The sequence below is a fragment of the Lactuca saligna genome, chromosome 1 (genome assembly GCF_052625555.1).
Source record: "Lactuca saligna cultivar CGN05327 chromosome 1, ASM5262555v1, whole genome shotgun sequence".
NCBI lineage: Eukaryota > Viridiplantae > Streptophyta > Magnoliopsida > Asterales > Asteraceae > Lactuca > Lactuca saligna.
In genome coordinates this window covers 78,567,001-78,585,500 of record NC_136417.1, presented here as the reverse complement: position 1 = coordinate 78,585,500, position 18,500 = coordinate 78,567,001, and the positions used below count along the sequence as shown (strand labels likewise).

General features: G+C 33.2%; 1 protein-coding gene across 3 annotated transcripts; it reads right to left on the bottom strand.

The window, feature by feature from the left end:
• Positions 1 to 2,173: 2,173 nt before the first annotated feature.
• On the bottom strand, positions 2,174 to 6,922 carry WRKY12 (WRKY family transcription factor). 3 transcript variants are annotated; one of them, XM_078988247.1, is made up of 5 exons: positions 6,547 to 6,921; positions 6,312 to 6,373; positions 5,317 to 5,481; positions 2,677 to 2,846; positions 2,174 to 2,269 (listed from the first exon to the last, which is right to left on the bottom strand). In XM_078988247.1, the coding sequence occupies exons 1-4, from the start codon at positions 6,820 to 6,822 to the stop codon at positions 2,684 to 2,686; spliced, it is 666 nt and encodes a 221-aa protein (XP_078844373.1). In that variant the 5' UTR covers positions 6,823 to 6,921; the 3' UTR covers positions 2,174 to 2,269; positions 2,677 to 2,683. The 3 variants fall into 3 exon arrangements, with proteins under 3 accessions (XP_078844373.1, XP_078844377.1, XP_078844370.1); XM_078988251.1 differs by lacking the exon at positions 2,174 to 2,269 and adding an exon at positions 2,285 to 2,303 and having other exon boundaries at positions 6,547 to 6,922; XM_078988244.1 differs by lacking the exon at positions 2,174 to 2,269 and having other exon boundaries at positions 2,539 to 2,846; positions 6,547 to 6,920.
• Positions 6,923 to 18,500: the final 11,578 nt, after the last annotated feature.

Below are 18,500 nucleotides of genomic sequence, written 5' to 3'. Positions count from 1 at the left end.
TTACTTAACTAAGGGTTTAATTAATTAATAGAATCTTGTACACTTAAGAGGTTTAAGTGTAATGATTTTAAAAGTCAAAACATTTGGATAATTATCATTCTTATGGTTAATTACTTAATGACCAAGTAATTATGCCATAAGGATTCTAAAACTACTCTATAAATAGAGTTTTTCTAAGTATTCCAAACCCTAAAATTCGGCTGCCCTCTCACCATTCTCTCAATCCCGAATTTCCTTTGCGAATCGTGACTCAAATTTATTAAATAATGACATGTCTTCGATTAGATGGCTAAATCATATAGACTTTGGTGTTGATCATCGATGGATCTATCAAGTGGTCGCTTTGCTACTTCTGGGTGTAACTACGAAAGTTGAGTTCTAATTTAGACTATCTATATTCTCTCTCCATCAAGAGCTTGGAAGATTTCAATGGTTTCAAGGGTAAGAATCTTATCTTTCTATCATTGTGTTTAGTTGGGTTAGATTTGGTTTAACATGGATCTAATATAGGATTATGGAATTTTTTTGTATTTGCTTGTGATGGGTCGTTGTCGCTTTTTTTATCCCCATAACCCAACACATAGTTGTGTTAACTAATTTCTATAAACAATCTCAAATGAAACTGAAAACTAAAAACAAAGGTTTAAACTAAGTTGAAGGAGATGATCACTAATGGCCAAGTGTTTCTTATAAATGGTCCAAGTATTTTTTAATAGTATGTTGTGATGTAATTGTTGTTATTATGTATAGTTTTGTAATTTGGCTATGGTTATTTATCTACTTGTATCCTTTGTTAGTCTAGTGTCTATTGTATGTGTGTCAAATATACTTTTTAAAAAAGAAATTAAGTAGGTGTACCTTGTACTACTTTTGGGTGTTACATATTATTAGGGTTGCACATGATTTAGTAAGTAATAATTTTAATCTTTATGATTTAATACGTTGTCATATTAAAGTACATGATTTACATTGTATGAACTAATATGTTTAAACTTAAAGTAGGTTGCTTAAATTGCAAGTATGTTGCTATTATCTTAAATATATTGCTATATAAATATGTTGAAATTTAGGATTTATTGTTTTTGTCATGTATTTTGTTTTAAGTATATGTTGCTATCTGAAGTGTATTGCCTAGGTGTGTTGCTATTATTGTAGGTATGTTGTTATCGAAAGTTAAAGTAAATTATATATATTATAAGTGTATCCCTATTTCGAGTAGATTTCATATATTGCTAATTAACGTTGTTTGCCTATATATTATAAGTGTATCCCTATTTCGAGTAGATTTCATATATTGTTTATTAACGTTGTTTGCCTATCATCTTAACGTTGTTTTTTTTGTATTGTTTTGTAAAGTATTGATATAAAATATATGTAATTAGGTTCATATTTAAAGTAGATTACAAATATTGTAAGTATGTTGCTATTATCTTAAGGGTATAGATATTGTTGTAAGTATATTATTAATTAATTGATTATAGGTTCCATGTTATTTGGTGTAAAGTATTGATATGAAATCTAGAGTAGATTGTTTATATTGCACATAAGTTGGTATTATGTTAAGCATGCCATTATTGTTATAAATATATTTGAAATGCCATTATTGTTATAAATATATTTGAAATATGAGAACTGTTGGGTTTTGATTATTTATTGTTAAACATTTCCATTATATGGCAATTATGCTACCGAATTTTATTAATAAGTTAATGCATGATTACTATATTTTTTAATATATGATAAAATTCACTGAAAAATAATTTTGGAGGCCAATGAAATTCGTCATGTCCAGCCATGATAGATGAGGTTGAAGTCCTCAAACGTGCACTTGGTAAAACGTCGTTCCTTGGAATGTCTAAATAATTTACCCACCAAATGCATGAGAAATATGATCGAGAATATTGTTGGTTCCAAGTCCAATTCAATCATGTTCATCAAGGAAATGATGGGAGTGATGAGTATCAAGGTTCTAGAGAAAGGTATTGGTTTGGTACTTTAATGAAACTACGAACTTTTTGGTATTATAACATTGGTTGGTAAATTATATTAGATTTGAATGTTTTTTTTATGAAAATTGAAAGATTTTGTATTAGATCTAAGTATTTTACAAAGTTTATGTTTTAACAAAAAATTGGAAAAAGAACATATGACTAAAAATAAAAGTAATAGAAAATGTTTAGTGGATTTCCTACGACGTGTCCCACCAACAGCAGCATGTAGTGATCAAAAGTATATGCCCCCCGACTACGCCACTATCGCCAAATGAAACCTGTCCCGACATCAGTGTTATCGAAACATTCCACCTACCGACGACATGTAGTGAATCTTTCAAATTAATGTACTTTTTTCTTAAAATAAGAGTGTCGTTAGCGAAATAACTTTAAACTAGTTGAGGATGTTGATCACTCTCTTACAAATAGATATTCACAAGAAAATTGCGTTCTATTTGTTTTATATACATGAAATGTATAGCCGAATATTTTGTGGTGTTCCTGAAAAGTCGATCAACCTTTTAAACTTACCTAGCTAGTACATAAATAAATAAACTCAATCTTACGTAACCATGAATATGAAGATTGTAGCATACGTAACTTGTACATGAACATGGACTGTAGCTAGATCATCGATAGATGCCAAAAGCATGAACTATATATGTTATAGGTACAAAATTCTTACTTAGGTTTTAAAAGGAAGTAAAGCATTCGTGTTCGGATGAATTCGAGTCATCACAAGGAGAGTGGTTGTGTCGACCTTCGTATGTTGTGATTACCATTCTACAATCTTCTGACAATCTCTCTACCCTTTTCTTGACACGACAATTACTATGTGTACAACGATAGTAACTTCTGCTAGTTCATGAAAAAACAAAATAATCAGTAAGATATGAACAATCATTGCATGTATATATTTGCCGCTGAAAATATATACACAGACTAAATTTAATTTTACGAAGGGCAATTGATTATATTTATTGAATCTTTAAAGTATCTTCTCTATGTGTAAGAGTAGCTAGAGTGTTACTTTTGTATATGACTATTGACTTTTGAATATGGGCGACAATCTTGTTTAGAAAAATTTCAAGACAAATACATGCATTGCCAAAGACAAAGAATAATGCCCAAATTTTGTTAAATATAATAGTTTGTCTAAAATAAAATCAAGTACAATTATTATAAGTGCTTGTGTTTTACAAATTACAAGTTATGTACAATGTATTTTGGCTTGCTTTTCACACCATTGTACAAAATCTTGCATAAAATAGCTATAGTTATTGTAGGATTAATGTGCTGTTTATAGAACGAAATCATTCGTTTCCTAAATATCCAACAAAGTGAATTGGATATCAATGTGTAGTTATGTTTCAACTTGTTGGTAGAAATTTGACAAATTGATACATATCAAATTTATGAGATCTGCTTGATTACATAATTTAAAAAATAAATAAATAAAAAATAAAAAAATAAAAAAAAATAAAGAAAAGAAGAAATTTTGCTTCTTAAATGTGTAAAAAGTCGATTTTGTTAGGTCACCCAATAAAGTTATATATGATTTCATAGAGAAATAATCATCCCAATTCTTGGATATAGATGGGTATAAGGAACACTCTAATTAAAGTCGCCTTTTTGCCACAAATATGACATGTAACAACCTGTATCTTGAAAAAGAAGTGATCACAGATGTAATCATGATATTGTTATTGAAGCAAAAGAAGGTTAGATTTGAACCCTTTTTCATAACCTAAAAAGAGAACTTTTTAACTTTCTCATACCAATATATATATAAAGGCATAACATCATTAGATATTTTCAAGTGAAGAAAGATTTTGAAATTGCTACATTTTTAAGTTTTACCAATCAACTAAAATATTTGGTTTCCATAGTATAGTTAAATCAAGATTTAATGAGTACATTACAGAATTTTCGTTTCTAGTTAACGCACCTAACCTTGGTTAAATAAAATAGATAGATTTGAACCCACGAAAGATCAGTAATACACCCTGTAGTCAACTTAATATATAATACCAATTTCATGAGATAATGAAAACTAATTATAATATAGCATGTACGTATTTAGAATATATAGATGTTACGAGTGAAGCACATTATGGATAAAACTATGCTGAGATGTGTTCAATTACTTATCTCTAATGATTCTACATTACTTAAATTCAGTAACGTGGGATTATTGTACACAAGTTTCACTCACATTACATTAGAATTAATCTCAGTAAGTCGCAATTTAGTTGAGACACTAGATGCATTCCACAAATCACCTAGTAACATAACATAATATCCACACATGCTCTAATGAAAGAAAAATATGCATACGAACAAGACAAATTAATAGCTAAGTGCAATATTTAATCTCACGCATGTAAAATGACATATCAATATTCGAAAACGGGACTTGGGGTATGGCTATCAACGAAGGAAAATTGAATAAAAGAAGTGAAACCCTTTAATTTAACAACAATAATAATTAAGATGATTATAGATTAACGAGGAAAAGTAATTGTCTGCCTAAAAGATGGTCATACGCACACGCACACATGATTCGTACTTCATAAAAATGCACGGTATAAGTACACTATACATATGGTGAGTGGACAGAGAAGTTTTCTTCCCTATCATACTAGGTTCAATCAAGTGCATACGTCTTAATATAGGGGTATATAATTACTAGTAGATGGAATGCAAAATTTTATGAGCTCTTTTAGACATTTAACCTTTTGTATGACAATGAAGCTCGTAATAGGGGATACATAACCCAGAGAAGTTAAAGAACAAGATACGTATACACGTACAAACAAAGATCAAGTCTTGGTCTATAAACTTTATTCATAGGTCATACTGTTATAGCAGGAGTATTATCAATATTCTCTTCATGATTAGATATCGTATTCTGTGTGTCCGTTTGCTCTTTCATATTCGTTTGACAGTTGTTGTACTTGCAAGTATACAAGAGTGGAAGAACTCGAACCAACTTGAAATTAATAATGCGATCATTTTGCTACAAGTCTATTTATAAATAATGGATATTCATTATTGCTATTTCAATAATTCAATAATACTTCAAATACCACACTCAAAAGTATTAAATAGATATAATCATGGACCAATGAATATTGGATACACAAAAAAATCTAATATTTTATGGTAATTATAATTAGATGAGCGATTAATTTAAAATTTAAATTAGAAAGACGACTCATAACTAGTGAAAAAACATTTAGGACGAGTGAGTCTAGATCTACACGAGAATAATTTGATGAAGTGTACGAAAATATTAAAGTAGCATAGAGATCAAATTTAGTACCTGGGATGAAGGCTATTTTTTACAACTTTCTGGCCATATTTCCTCCATTTGTAACCATCGTCAAGAACATCAACATCACTCCTTGTTTGAAAGCAGAATCTTGGTTCTCTAAGTTTTCTTCTCATTTTCGTTCTCCCCTTTTCAGGGTTTGATGAACTCCTCCACCTTCCAATTATATATCAATGGAAAAAGTTAAACTTTTATTTTTATTTTAAGAGCGTACAGTAGTGTGGATGTATAGGTGGTCTATAATGGATGGTTTGGTGGGCATGATTCATGAATGCATATATGGATTTATGTGATCATTAGGTCTCAAGATTCCTGTTCTTTCCCAAGTACTGACAACATACAGAGAGATTGAGAGATGCTTTGCAATTTGCTTTATGTAGAAATCTCTTCCATATATATATACTTAGATCTTGTTAGAATCTGACTGGGGATGCACAAAGAGAAAGAGAAGCTTCTCTCTCTCTCTCTCTCTCTCTCTCTCTCTCTCTCTCTCTCTCTCTCTCTCTCTCTCTCTCTCACACACGCGAAAACACAGAGTAAAGAGAAAAACGAAACCACCTGAGTCCAGAGTCCTATAATTCCTATTAGAAAGAGCAAGTGAAATCCATACCTCAGAGGTTGTTTATTTATTAACGAACACAATGTAATTTACGAAGTAAGATGAAAACATGCATTCAAGCTCAAAAACTCAAACTTTTTGAATGATTCCCAACCATATATACGAATTGAAAACTAACAACTACTAAGAAATTATGATCCACGCCTATCGTAAGCTACTTAATTCATCACCTGATGTTCAAAGCGAATCTTGTAAAATTTCAAGTTTTTAATTAGCTCATGTAACCTTCCAAAGTCACAAACCCTAAATGAGTAACTGATGCAACTTCTTGAAACCCTTTTTTGAATTTCGAACCCTATACGATCCTAATACGAAAGGTTGTAATTAGGAAAAGTAAACGAGATTAGGAGAAGAGGTAGATCCAAACCATGAAGTGTTATCATCTGCGCATTTTTCTTCGTTAACAGACTTTGGATCCAAGCTTCCCACCTATAATATGTAAAAAAGAATAATTTACCTTAATTTGAGTATACGAGAGAGAGAGAGAGAGAGAGAGAGAGAGAGAGAGAGAGAGAGAGAGAGAGAGTTTTATTAAAAATATCATAGATCAAGACATGGATGATCAAAGTATCATAACAAACAGCCTCCCAACAGGACTTTACCTGTTCTTTATGCCAAGAATCTCTATGAACTGAGGGGGTTTCCCTGTTGAAACCAGCAGCTTCTGCGGAGGTGGTGGTGGTGGTGTGGTGAGGTGGCTGAGATAATTGAGGAAGAGAGAGAGTTGGAGGCAGAAACCTCAAAACTTGGGTCTGATGAGGATCATGATTATGGTGGTGATCTTGAAAATGGGCAAAACCAATATGATCATGGATGGGGTTTTGGAAGGAAGAGACTTGAAGATCAAAGTTGGCTAGCCCTCTTTCAGACCCTTCCATAACCCTTGAATTCCCTAAAATTCTACTACTTTCCTGTTTTTCTACTACTATGCCACTACAAACTTGAACTTGTTTTTCTTCTTAGTGGGGTTTGTATTTGTAGTGCATGTGTCCGTACAAGCGATTGTGAATGTGTCTGTGGGATGTTATCGATGTGGTGGGGAGGGGGGGGGGGGGGGGGGGGGTGACGTAGTGCTATATTTCTATACATCTGGTAATCGGGGCCATCGATCGGGGGACTATGAAAAACATGTTCCATGGGTCAACATGTAAACACTAGATGGAGTTGAATGGAATGGAATGTTGACGAATAAGATTATTCTTATTTTCAATGCTCATTTTTCTCGTTTGGTGTTTAAGATTTATTCTAAGTTGATATATTATGTTCGGATTTTGATTTCGGTATAAATATACAATTGCAATTCAACATATATATAGTACTTAATTAAAAATATAGTCTATTAATATATTTTTATCAATGTGGAATTGTAAATGTATAAATATTAAAAATTTATTTTCTAAGATTATTCTTATCTTCAGTTTCATGCCTTTTTTTTTTTGGATAAAGAGTCGAAATCGTAGTTCCCTTTATATGGTATGGCTGACTGGTTTAACGAACCCAACCTACTTTCTTTGTAATCCACCATTTGCTTGTATTTCATGTATTCTAGCTCATTGTTATCTTTTTGTTTGAAGTTAAATCTCCTCATTGTTGCCAAAAAAAAAGACTTCTAACAAAAGTTCGAGAACATGAATAGTTACAAGGAATCAGACGCCACAACTAGGTAACATGAATAGTTACAAGGAATCAGACGCCACAACTAGGTTTTCAACAATTTCTAATCATGTATCTTGTGAAGTCATCAATCATTGTATTTTCTGTAGACCCAAAAACAATATCATCAACATACATTCGTAACAGCCTAAGGAGCTTTTTATTTGATCTCCAGAATAGGAAGATCAACAACTCCTCTAACGAACTGTTTAAGAAACTTAGTTAAGGTTTCATATCACAACCTTGGAGCTACTTGTAACCCATATACAACCTTCTTTGATTTATAGTAATAGTTACGAAATTGAAAATTTCAAAGAGGTTATTAGACATATAACTCTTCGTTCAACCCGTCATCGAGGAAGGTATTTATGACATCCATTTGATGTGTCTTGCTATTCATCTTTCATGTATATGTAAGGAAAATATATATATAACCTCTAGCCTCTCAACCAGAATGGAGGTCTCGTCATAGTTAATGCCTTTTTGTTGATGATATATGTAACAGCCAAAAATATGGTCCCAAAAATTTCATTTTTAAAATAGATAAAATAGTATTTCAAACATCCATCCATACATCTCAACCAAAACCAAAGTATCAAATGTCATAAAAATCAGAGTAAAGTATCATCTACGGAATCCTAATGGTGTGTGCAATATATTCACCCCGAACTCTTCCCCTTGCCACAGAAAGTACCTGAAACATAAACTGAAAACCATAAAAACAAAGCTTAGTAAGTTCCCCAAACTACCACATATCACACATACATTAATCACATATTGGGCCCCCGCCCTCCATCGGGTCTCGCCCAGCATCGGGCCCCGCTCGGCATCAAGCCTCGCCCGATATACATATTTGTTATCATAAGGCCTTGCCTATCATTGGGCCTCGCCCGCTATTTACATATAAACAATATCACGCAATCATGTCAACACAAATAATGGTCACAACCCTAGTTTTTGTTCCAGGCCTCAGGCCTCGCTTGGCATCGATCCTCGCCCGGTATACATAGCAGTCTATAACACATGTTAGGGTCATGAAAACTCCTAGCATCCTAGCACAATCAATAAGGGCCGACATGGTGCCTTAAACCCGCTAAACCTAGTGAGGAAACTCATCTCAAATGTTGAATCTCACATAAAGAAATCCATAGCTATTGCCCTGACGACTCATTGAGCTGTCAGTACAAATAACACCCATCAATATCCAATACTCCATACTTGAGGTAAAAGGACCATTTTACCCCTAACCTAATTTGATCCATGACTAAAGCCCAATTCACAATATAAAAGGCCCAACCCTAAGCAATCCACGAAAACCCACTAGTGGCCCACTTATGGCCTAATTTTCCAAATTAGGTCCAAACCCTTCCAATCTGCCTTACCTTAGAGCCAACAATTTACTTAGCACAAAAGTCTATTTTCAAATGGCCCACTAAGGCCCAAAGCAATCAAGTCCAAGAAATGGCCCAAGCCGAGGCCCAATTGTACAAAGTTCCCTCTAACTGAGTACGCAAGACATAACTAGCTGTGTGTAGCGCGTACTTGCTTGTTGGCTTGTACGTTGTGTGTACAGACTTGTATGCCCAACATACTCCTCTATTAAGCCATAATTTCTTATTAAGCACTTAATGCTTAGTTTAAAGGTCCAAACCATAGATCTAAGTCTCAAACAATGTCTAGACCCATAAAGTTACTGACTTCGTGACTTTGCATGCCCCAATTGAATCCAAACCCAAAATATAGCATTCTACTTTTATGGAAATCACCCTAACTCATGCATGGATAGATTTCAACCTAAAAAATGACAACTTTATGACTCAATGACACAAATAACACCACGAGTGGCAACTCTAAGCTCCAAAAACGATGTGGACTCATAGGATCTCATAAAAGGGACCAAAAGGGTCCATAAACCCAAACCAAAAGAGATCTAAGCTAATAAGTATCAAGTATGAGAGTTTATACCTCAAATAAGTGCAAAAAAATGATAAAGTTATGGATCTATAAGCCTTCATTCCTTCAATGAAGCTTCAAGGTTGGACACTTCCCTTCAAGCACCAAAATACTCTTCCAAATGGCCTTCTAAGCTCCAAAATCACATAAGATGGGAAAAGGGTTCGAGTGTAGGGTAAGGAAGCTGATAAAAATTAGGGTTCAAGTCCATAAGGATGTATAAATAATGGACAACCACTAAAATTAGGGTTTTCATTAACCTTGCATACATCCCGTGTACCAAGCTGTACGCCCAACATACACATTTGGAAGGTCGATCATTACCCTCACATGAGTAAGCTAAGCGTACCACTAGGTATTGCCCCATGTACTCGCTTCATCACTTGTACGCCCCATGTACCTTGTTGTATGCCCCGAGTACAACTCAAGGGTCAAAATGGGACAATTTAATAATGTAAGGTCAAAAGAGGAACTCACTGAGATTCAAGTGTTACAACTCTCCCCTACTTAAATCAGACTTTATCCTCGAAGTCCACTGCCCCGAACAATTCTGGATAATGCTCTCTCATCTACCCTTCGAGATCCCACGTCCGGTCTGACCCCTTGCAGTAATGCCACTTTACCTTCACCAGCTCTACAACCTTGTTCCTCAAGGTCTTTGTCTTCCAATCCATAATTACTACCAGTCTCTCGATATAATTCAGGCAGTCATCCACCTGGATATCCTCCAATGGTAAAACTGAAGAATCGTCCATTGAACACTTCCACAGCGGAGAGACATGAAATGTACTATGAATCTGATTGAGATCGGCTGGAAGATCTAGATGATAAGCAACCCGGCTCACTCGATCCAAAACCCTGAAGGGACCAGTATACCTGGGGCCCCAGCTTGCCCCACTTCCTGAACCATATGACACCTTCCCAAGGTGACACCTTCAGGAGAACGATATCTCTCACCTGGAACTCCAAGTCCGACTGGCGCCAATCAACATAACTCTTCTGTCGGCTCGGAGTTGTCTGGAGCCTGATCTGAACCTGCTGAATCAATTTTGTGCTCTTAAGCACCAACTCGGTACTCCTCATGACCTGCTAACTGACCTCGCCCTAATAAATCAGGGTCCTTTATCCTGCCGTAGAGCATCTCGAAAGGAGGTCGATCAATTATAGTGTGATAACTTTTGTTATACAAAAATTCCGCTAACGGAAGATACATATCCCAACTCTGACCAAAATCCAACATACATACACGCAACATATCCTCGAGGGTCTGAATAATCCACTATGCGCGAAGTCATATGAAGCTTCATGATGAAATCTATGGTGATGTCTTCTCATTTCCATACAGGAATCTCCAACGGATGCATTTTGTCATGAGGTCACTGATGCTCGGCCTTCACATTCCTACAAGTCAAGCACCGCCCCATGTACCAAAACATATCCCGCTTCATGTAGGGCTAGCAATAATCCGGAAGAAGATCCATATACATCTTCGTCGCCCCGGGATGAAAGGAGAATCGTGACTTGTGGGTCTCTTCCATCAAGGTGTGATGCATGTCGCCGCAGTAAAGAACCTATACTCGCCGATGCAGAGTCAACAATCCACGGCTGTCGAGGGTCAAAATGGGACACTTTAATAATGTAAGGTCAAAAGAGGAACTCATCGAGATTCAGGTGTTACAATATCCTTTCAATTCAGTATGAATTTGTTTCGGATGACAACCATGAATTCATCAGTTTTATTCCTAAATAGTCATTATGTTCCAACTATGATGTGACCCATCAATGAATGTACCCATTTGTACACTTGATTATTTTCAAATTCTGTTAACTCCTCTTGTATGGATATAATCCAATCTCAATGTTCCGAGGCCTCGTTTTATAGTCTTTGGCTCAACAAATGAGATAAAAGCAAGACAGTGACATTCATATTCTACCTTTTTAGTAGATGTGATTTGAACAATGATATTGCGATATCCTATCACTTCATTGGGCTTATGATCATGAGTCTAGATATGTAGCCTTAGTGTGAGATGATCAAATGCTATATGGGGATAAAATCTAAAATTGCTCTATCTCCCCCCCCCCCCCCCCCATAAATTTTTAATTCTGAACCTTGCTCCTCCTTGAATGTAGAGCATCTTGGTGACTCCTTGTTGTCTATCTTTTGGTGGAAGTTATTCAAGGAGTCAGTATTGTCTTGATTACTTGTTCTTCCTCAATTACAATTAGTAATTCCCTCTACTCCCCTCGAAGGTTGCATATGTAATTGGAACTTACATGGAAGGAATAACAAGAAGTTTATTTAGTAGTTATTCCTATAGACCTTGGTCCAAAGATCTTCTTTAGAAATGAGATTGTTTATTCAAAACAACTTTGGGGTGTTTGGTTGGTGCTTTAGATGAATCTAAAAGGAGTTTAAATTAAAGTTCCATGAACTCTTTGGTTGGGTTTAAAAAAAATAAGGATTCATAAATAACTAGGCACAAAAAGTACTACTTTTGTTGCTTTATATAAGTCTCTACCACCTAATATTTCTCGAACGCCCTCTCAGAAAAGATTTAGGATAAACTTTATTTCTTTACTTATTTCTCTCTCTCTCTCTCTCTCTCTCTCTCTCTCTCTCTTTCCCTCCTCGTGTGTGTGTGTGTGTATATATATATATATATATATATATATATATATATATATATATATATATATATATATATATGACAATGGTATATTAGTAATTGTATATTACTTTACTTTAAAAAAAAAAATTAAATTCATATCTTAATTTTCTAAAATTTAGCAGTACTGACTACATTTACCTAAAATAAAAGTTTAACCGATTTTTTTTAAAATTATTGGATAATAAAAATAATTTTTATTCATTTTTTTCGTTAAAAACGATTATATTTTAATTTATAATTCATCAGAGTGTTTTTAATCACATATTAATCAAATACATTTATAGTTATAAGAATATATGATTGTAATCCTTACTAAATAAAATATAATTTAGAGATAAAAAAATTCATTTATAAAGAAATAAAAAAAACAAATTGCTAATCATACATGAATATAATAACAAATAAAAAAATCAATAGATTAATAATTAATTATCAAACACTAATATATTCATAAATAATTTTCCAAATATTGAGTTTGTATATTTTACATTTATATTCATAAATGAATATGTCAAGACTAATTTCTTATATTTATACATGATTATATTCAACAATGATTAAACCACTATTATGGAAAAAAATTACAAAATTCATCCCTATGTCAACCGTTTTGTTGAATCGGTTCCAACATCATTCTTCTATTTGAATCAAATGGCTTGAGAGTTTGTGTAACGAGCAGTAGTGATACCAAAAAAAAATCTAACATTCCTTTTTCTTTGATCAATATCAACAAAATGACAATAACATGAAAATACAATAAAAGATCGATAAAATATTAAAATGAATGATTAGTAACAAAATCATATGGTGTTATAATCAAAAATGATTATAAATGGTAATCTCATCATTTATGCTACCAATAGTTATAATAATAGATGACTATTATGGATGTCTTCTAATCATATGAACAACGATCATAACTTATTATAACTAACACAATCAAACATTGTTTTTTAATCTTTGATTAAACTGTTCAATTCTGCAACACCACCTTACAATAAATGGGTTCACCTTTAGACGATTCTAGATATCGAAGTCATCAAAACTAATTAATAACCCAAAAAAAATTGACCAAAACCTACAAAACAAATGGGTCTAAATTAATAAAAATAAAAAAAATAAAAAAATAAAACAAATACCTTGATTTTTATGTGAGAGCCTTGCTTTCTTCTATTTGTAACCTGCGAGACCCAAACAAATTAACACAAGTTTTCTCTTATACTTTCTTTCTTTCTCTGATTGAAATTGATTGCAGTTACTAATAATAAAAAGAAACCAAAACAAATTTGTTTTTGCATCTTTTTTTTTATTAAATTCACTTAGTTGATAAAATTTACATTTCAATTTATTTTTCATTTTTTTTTGAATTTCTGAACATCTTTGCTTCCCTTTTTACATAAAGATGATAATCAAAATAATATAAGAAAATCGAAAGATGATAATTGTTTTTGGTCAAAAATATATCAAGTGTAAATCGACCAAATTGTATGAGAAGTTGTTGAGTTAGTGTAATATAAGTATCAAATGGTATTTAAAGTGAGACAAATGAGCTACAAGGAAATCCCTTGATCCTTTGTAAGATCTATGGCATAAAACCTTAGGAGGTGATAATAATCACCTACCTTGATGTGTTTTATTGATTTTAATCTAAGGTTACAAAGATTATGAATGTAATACAAGTACAAGATTAATGCTAGGGCTAATCGTGTATGTTATGTGCTAGATACATGTTCTACTTATAGCATAGTGTAAGTAACAAGAAGTCCAATAATTTCGGATCCTCCGGAATCAACATATGAACGTTTTTTGACTTGGTATTCTAGAATTTTTTCCTGATTGAGGTGACTCTTCGTTGAGAATAGGTCTTGTATTGACTAGTTCTGCACATATGAGAAAAAAATATAGCTATTACAAGTGTTAGAAATATTAGTGGTAGTAGTCAGGATCGTGGGATATGTTAAAGCGGTTGGTTTTGAGCATTCTAAAACTCTTAAGTGTACATGCAACCCTAAATACCTTGGATCTATGTTTTCTCTATTATGCATGCAAATATGAACTTTCCAAGTTATTCATCCTAACTAGCATAATAACATTGATTCATATGAATATTCTAAGTTAGAATTACATACATTTTTGATGTAGAATGTCTTCATGAAGCTTGAGTGCCTAGTGCCCCAAGTGTGACACCTCAAATGGTTCACACAACACAAAATACACATGGAATGACTTGAGAGAAATGTACCACTCCTTGAAATCGTCTAGCCCTCATATTCACACACTTGTGCACAATTTCTTGAGCCATGGGATTCTTTTATATGGTGGCTATTAGGGTTACACCATGTAACTCATAACTTTACCCATTCCTTATGCTCCATGGATTTTAACCTCAATAGAGTATCCATGGGTCACCCGATGGACTTAGTCCAACATAAAGAATCTTGGATCACAAGCCCAGATATAAAAGAACGAATGATTTACACAATCAACCCATATTTTTAATTAGACTCCTTTTGATCACTTAATTAATTCCAAATTAATTCTTGATCAATACTAATTAAATAACCTTATTAATATATTAGAACATATAATATATTAATAAACCTTAAGTGTTATTTCTCACATTTTAGTCTATCCAAGTGCATGATGCCATGCAACCCAAATGAACCATGTCAGGTCGGGTCAAGTCTTACCAATTATAGTTATAGAATTAGACATTAATCCAACAGTCTCCCACTTGGATAAGTCTAAAACTAGTATTGCGTATGACATTAGGAACCGATCGGCAATCGTATCTCTCAAAAGCTTCTGTCGAACTCTGACCTTTTCGATGAACTATGACCTTTGTCAATGACTTGTCCATTAGATGAGGGATCATATATTCCTCCATTCTAGATATCATATGGACTGAGACATGGATTAAAATCATTCTCTCTGTCCACTTGTTGTTTCCAGATTTCCGATTCATGATGACTGACTGATTGAACAAATCAAATCAATCCTGGCTTGGCCAAGCACTCACATGTGTCATCATTAAATCATCGAGGGGCCCACAGATATCGCTTTTATCCTGAAGGTAAAAGGAATGGATAAACTTTGATTCATATGGCTTATTCTACTACTTGTTGAATCATACACAAAGGCACGTTTTATAACATCAAGTTACCAATGCGTTTTCATGCAATCAATATATAACCAACTCGTAGTAACAACTCATATCTCTAGGTTTGAATAATATAAGATATTATCGTCTCATGATCACTCGTGATAAAATCCATGAAGTGGTTCCAATGAGCGTAGGTTGAATCCAATACTCAGAACTTATGAGCACTCATAAGTGTTGTAGCACCACTTTGTCCAACAACTTAGACCTCTACAAGCCAACCCATGATAGTCTTGATTCATATCTACTTCCAACATATGACCGACTGTGGATGGTTTGAATAACTTAGTCTTTCAAGAAGAATGAACTAGTTTATTTTGGAAGTCAAAACATGTAAAATGAAACACAAGAATAATTGAATCTGATATGGTATCAAAACCTATGAATATAAATAAAACACCTTTTATTTATCACCATACTGATTACTCATTATTCATTGTTTCGGTTTATCAACTTAATACTTGAATGTCATGCTCCACGCATGTACTCTATGTTTTTTCTAAACAATAGCTTTGCCATACACTAAGTATGCACTCTATGTTTGTCTATGATCCTTACTTTGTGAAATAAACCAAATGACCAAACTTTCAATGATTCTAATTTCACACTCCCAAATTGAAATTTGTTAGATTTTTAAACTTAAATGCATTACCCTCTTGCAATGAATGTGTACAAAGTCACAAAGACTTGTCAACAACCATTACATGGTATTCTAATGAAGACCTACTCCATGGACACAAAGCCTTATGTTCAATGTATGCATTGCTTCAAACATGCTTCTTGCACTACGTTTTTCTAATCGTACACAGATTACTTCTATCTATGGAGACACCTCCATATTCACATTTTGACTATCATTTCTAAAAAAGAGTTGCCTCTTTTCAGAATATGTTAATATGGTCCTTCCAAAAATTAATAATATACTTCCAAATGTCCCCGAGCAACCAATCTTTGGTAAACCTTAGATTGTCCTCAACAATTATTTAATCATTTTAGTCATATCCACTTCAAGACCATTTCCCTCTTAATGCCCTAGGCATTTGAAAAATTTAGAAAGGATGAATATTATAGCACATGCAATCGATCCTATATCCAAAGCATATGGGACAAGATTCATGATGTCTCACATAAAGACACTATTCTAGACCAGTATTTTGCTACAATATTTCTATTTGCCAAGTTCTCATAATTCAGTTTATGAAAAGGAATGCCGTAATCGTAATCAAATTTTAGAACGTAAATAATAGACTCATATATAGAATTTCCTTATGTTGAGCCATTTCAACACAAAATTCATATATTTCCTTGACTGAACATGATTAAAACCTCAATCTAAGCTTTTAGAATTTAAATGAAGTATAATTTCCTCTCTCTTAATTATAGCAAAACAATTTTTCAACCCCTACAACTTCACGAATTGAAACTTTTGTTTTCTATAATTAACATTGCTAACTTGCAATCTTTATCATAATTATCATGCTCCCACTAACATGATGATTATTATCATAACACTTATGCTCCCATTATCTTTGACATGTATCCAGAAATTAGTTGGACTTCTAGAAGTCAATACTTTATTGACTTTCTTACCAAAGTTCAAATTTCTGATACTAGATTGCTTTGATAAGACTTTATCAAAATCATACACCTCTCTTAGATAGCTCACAGGTGTGTCTAAACAATTTGAGAACTATGAAAAGGGATGTCGTAATCATAATCTCAATTGTTTAGACCTTTGCTATCTGCTTCAAATCTACTTGGTGGAGGTGTTTCATCACCATCATTTTCATGAATCAGAGAGAAACCTTATGACCGTTAGATTTTATGGTGTATGTGTTCTTATCCACATGAATTTGTCAAAACCATAATCACAAGACAAGGATAATGACAAATTCAAACTCATATGGACTGAACTCAATCTTAATTTCTTGCTACCTTGCAGCTCAAGGGTCTGCCATTGCTTCCAAGTTGTTATGCAACCAATTGAGAACCCTAAGAACTCATATGCAAAGCCAACTTTAACTAGAATGGGCACAAAAATAGAAATATGTCAACACGATAGGTTATAAAACTCACGCTGTGTGCTAGTGTTAAACTACATGTTTTTTATTCTTGATTAGATTCTTTTCAGGATCTTTAAGACTCTCACTGTCCTCTTAACATATAATACTATCTTGCCAAATATTCAAGATAGTGCAGATTCTTTATCAAGACAAACACTTCACACAATTAGTCTTAATTGGTCTTTGTTTTATCCAAAACATCACAAATTACCAATTACAAATGTACAAGAGTAGGATACTTTTACTCTTACATTTGACTAGTGTTAATAAACCTTCTTTCAGATGTGTCACTCAAGTTACAATCTTGGAGTATGACTCTATGATTTGTTTTAGAACGAAGTATGAATCATCTTCTTGATTTAACCACTTCAACAATTCATAGATCCTCTTCTTAGCTATCACAGTGTACTTAGAGGATGAATTGTGATTAGGTCTCTTAATCATTAAAATGATCATATTACATGATACTAAAGTACTCTCCCATCTCTTCAGATTTGAGAAACTTTTATCCTTCTGCCTAATTTGATTCTTCTTATTCGTTCTATTGTACATTGAAACTTTTCCAATCTTTCAGAATTATACTTAAACTTGTAAGTATAACCATATTTACTAAACTTTAGTAAAACATGACGAATAGTCTTATTGATCTTTTGTGGTGAAATTTTACCAGTGCACAAGGATGTGTACTTGATCCATTAGTCCTTCACTTGATTCACTTAAACATGTGAACAAGGAATTAGTCTTAATTTTCCATAGATGAAAATTCTCATTTATCATACAACTTGCATGATTCCAAGTTTCTATCCAACTGAAACTTGGGTGATGAGAATCATTCCTTGTTTGGTAAATTTAGACACTACCACAAATGAAAGAATCAAATCCACTTTCCAATATTGTTATCAATGGAATCATATAAACAACAATTTTTCACAAATTCCATTGTAAGGACACTTAAAATAAAACCAAAAATTGTATTTTAAAACTTTGCGGAAAACTTATCCTTACAATGCAAAAGCATATGAAAAACTTGTTGTTATCCATTCCTAAGCAATATT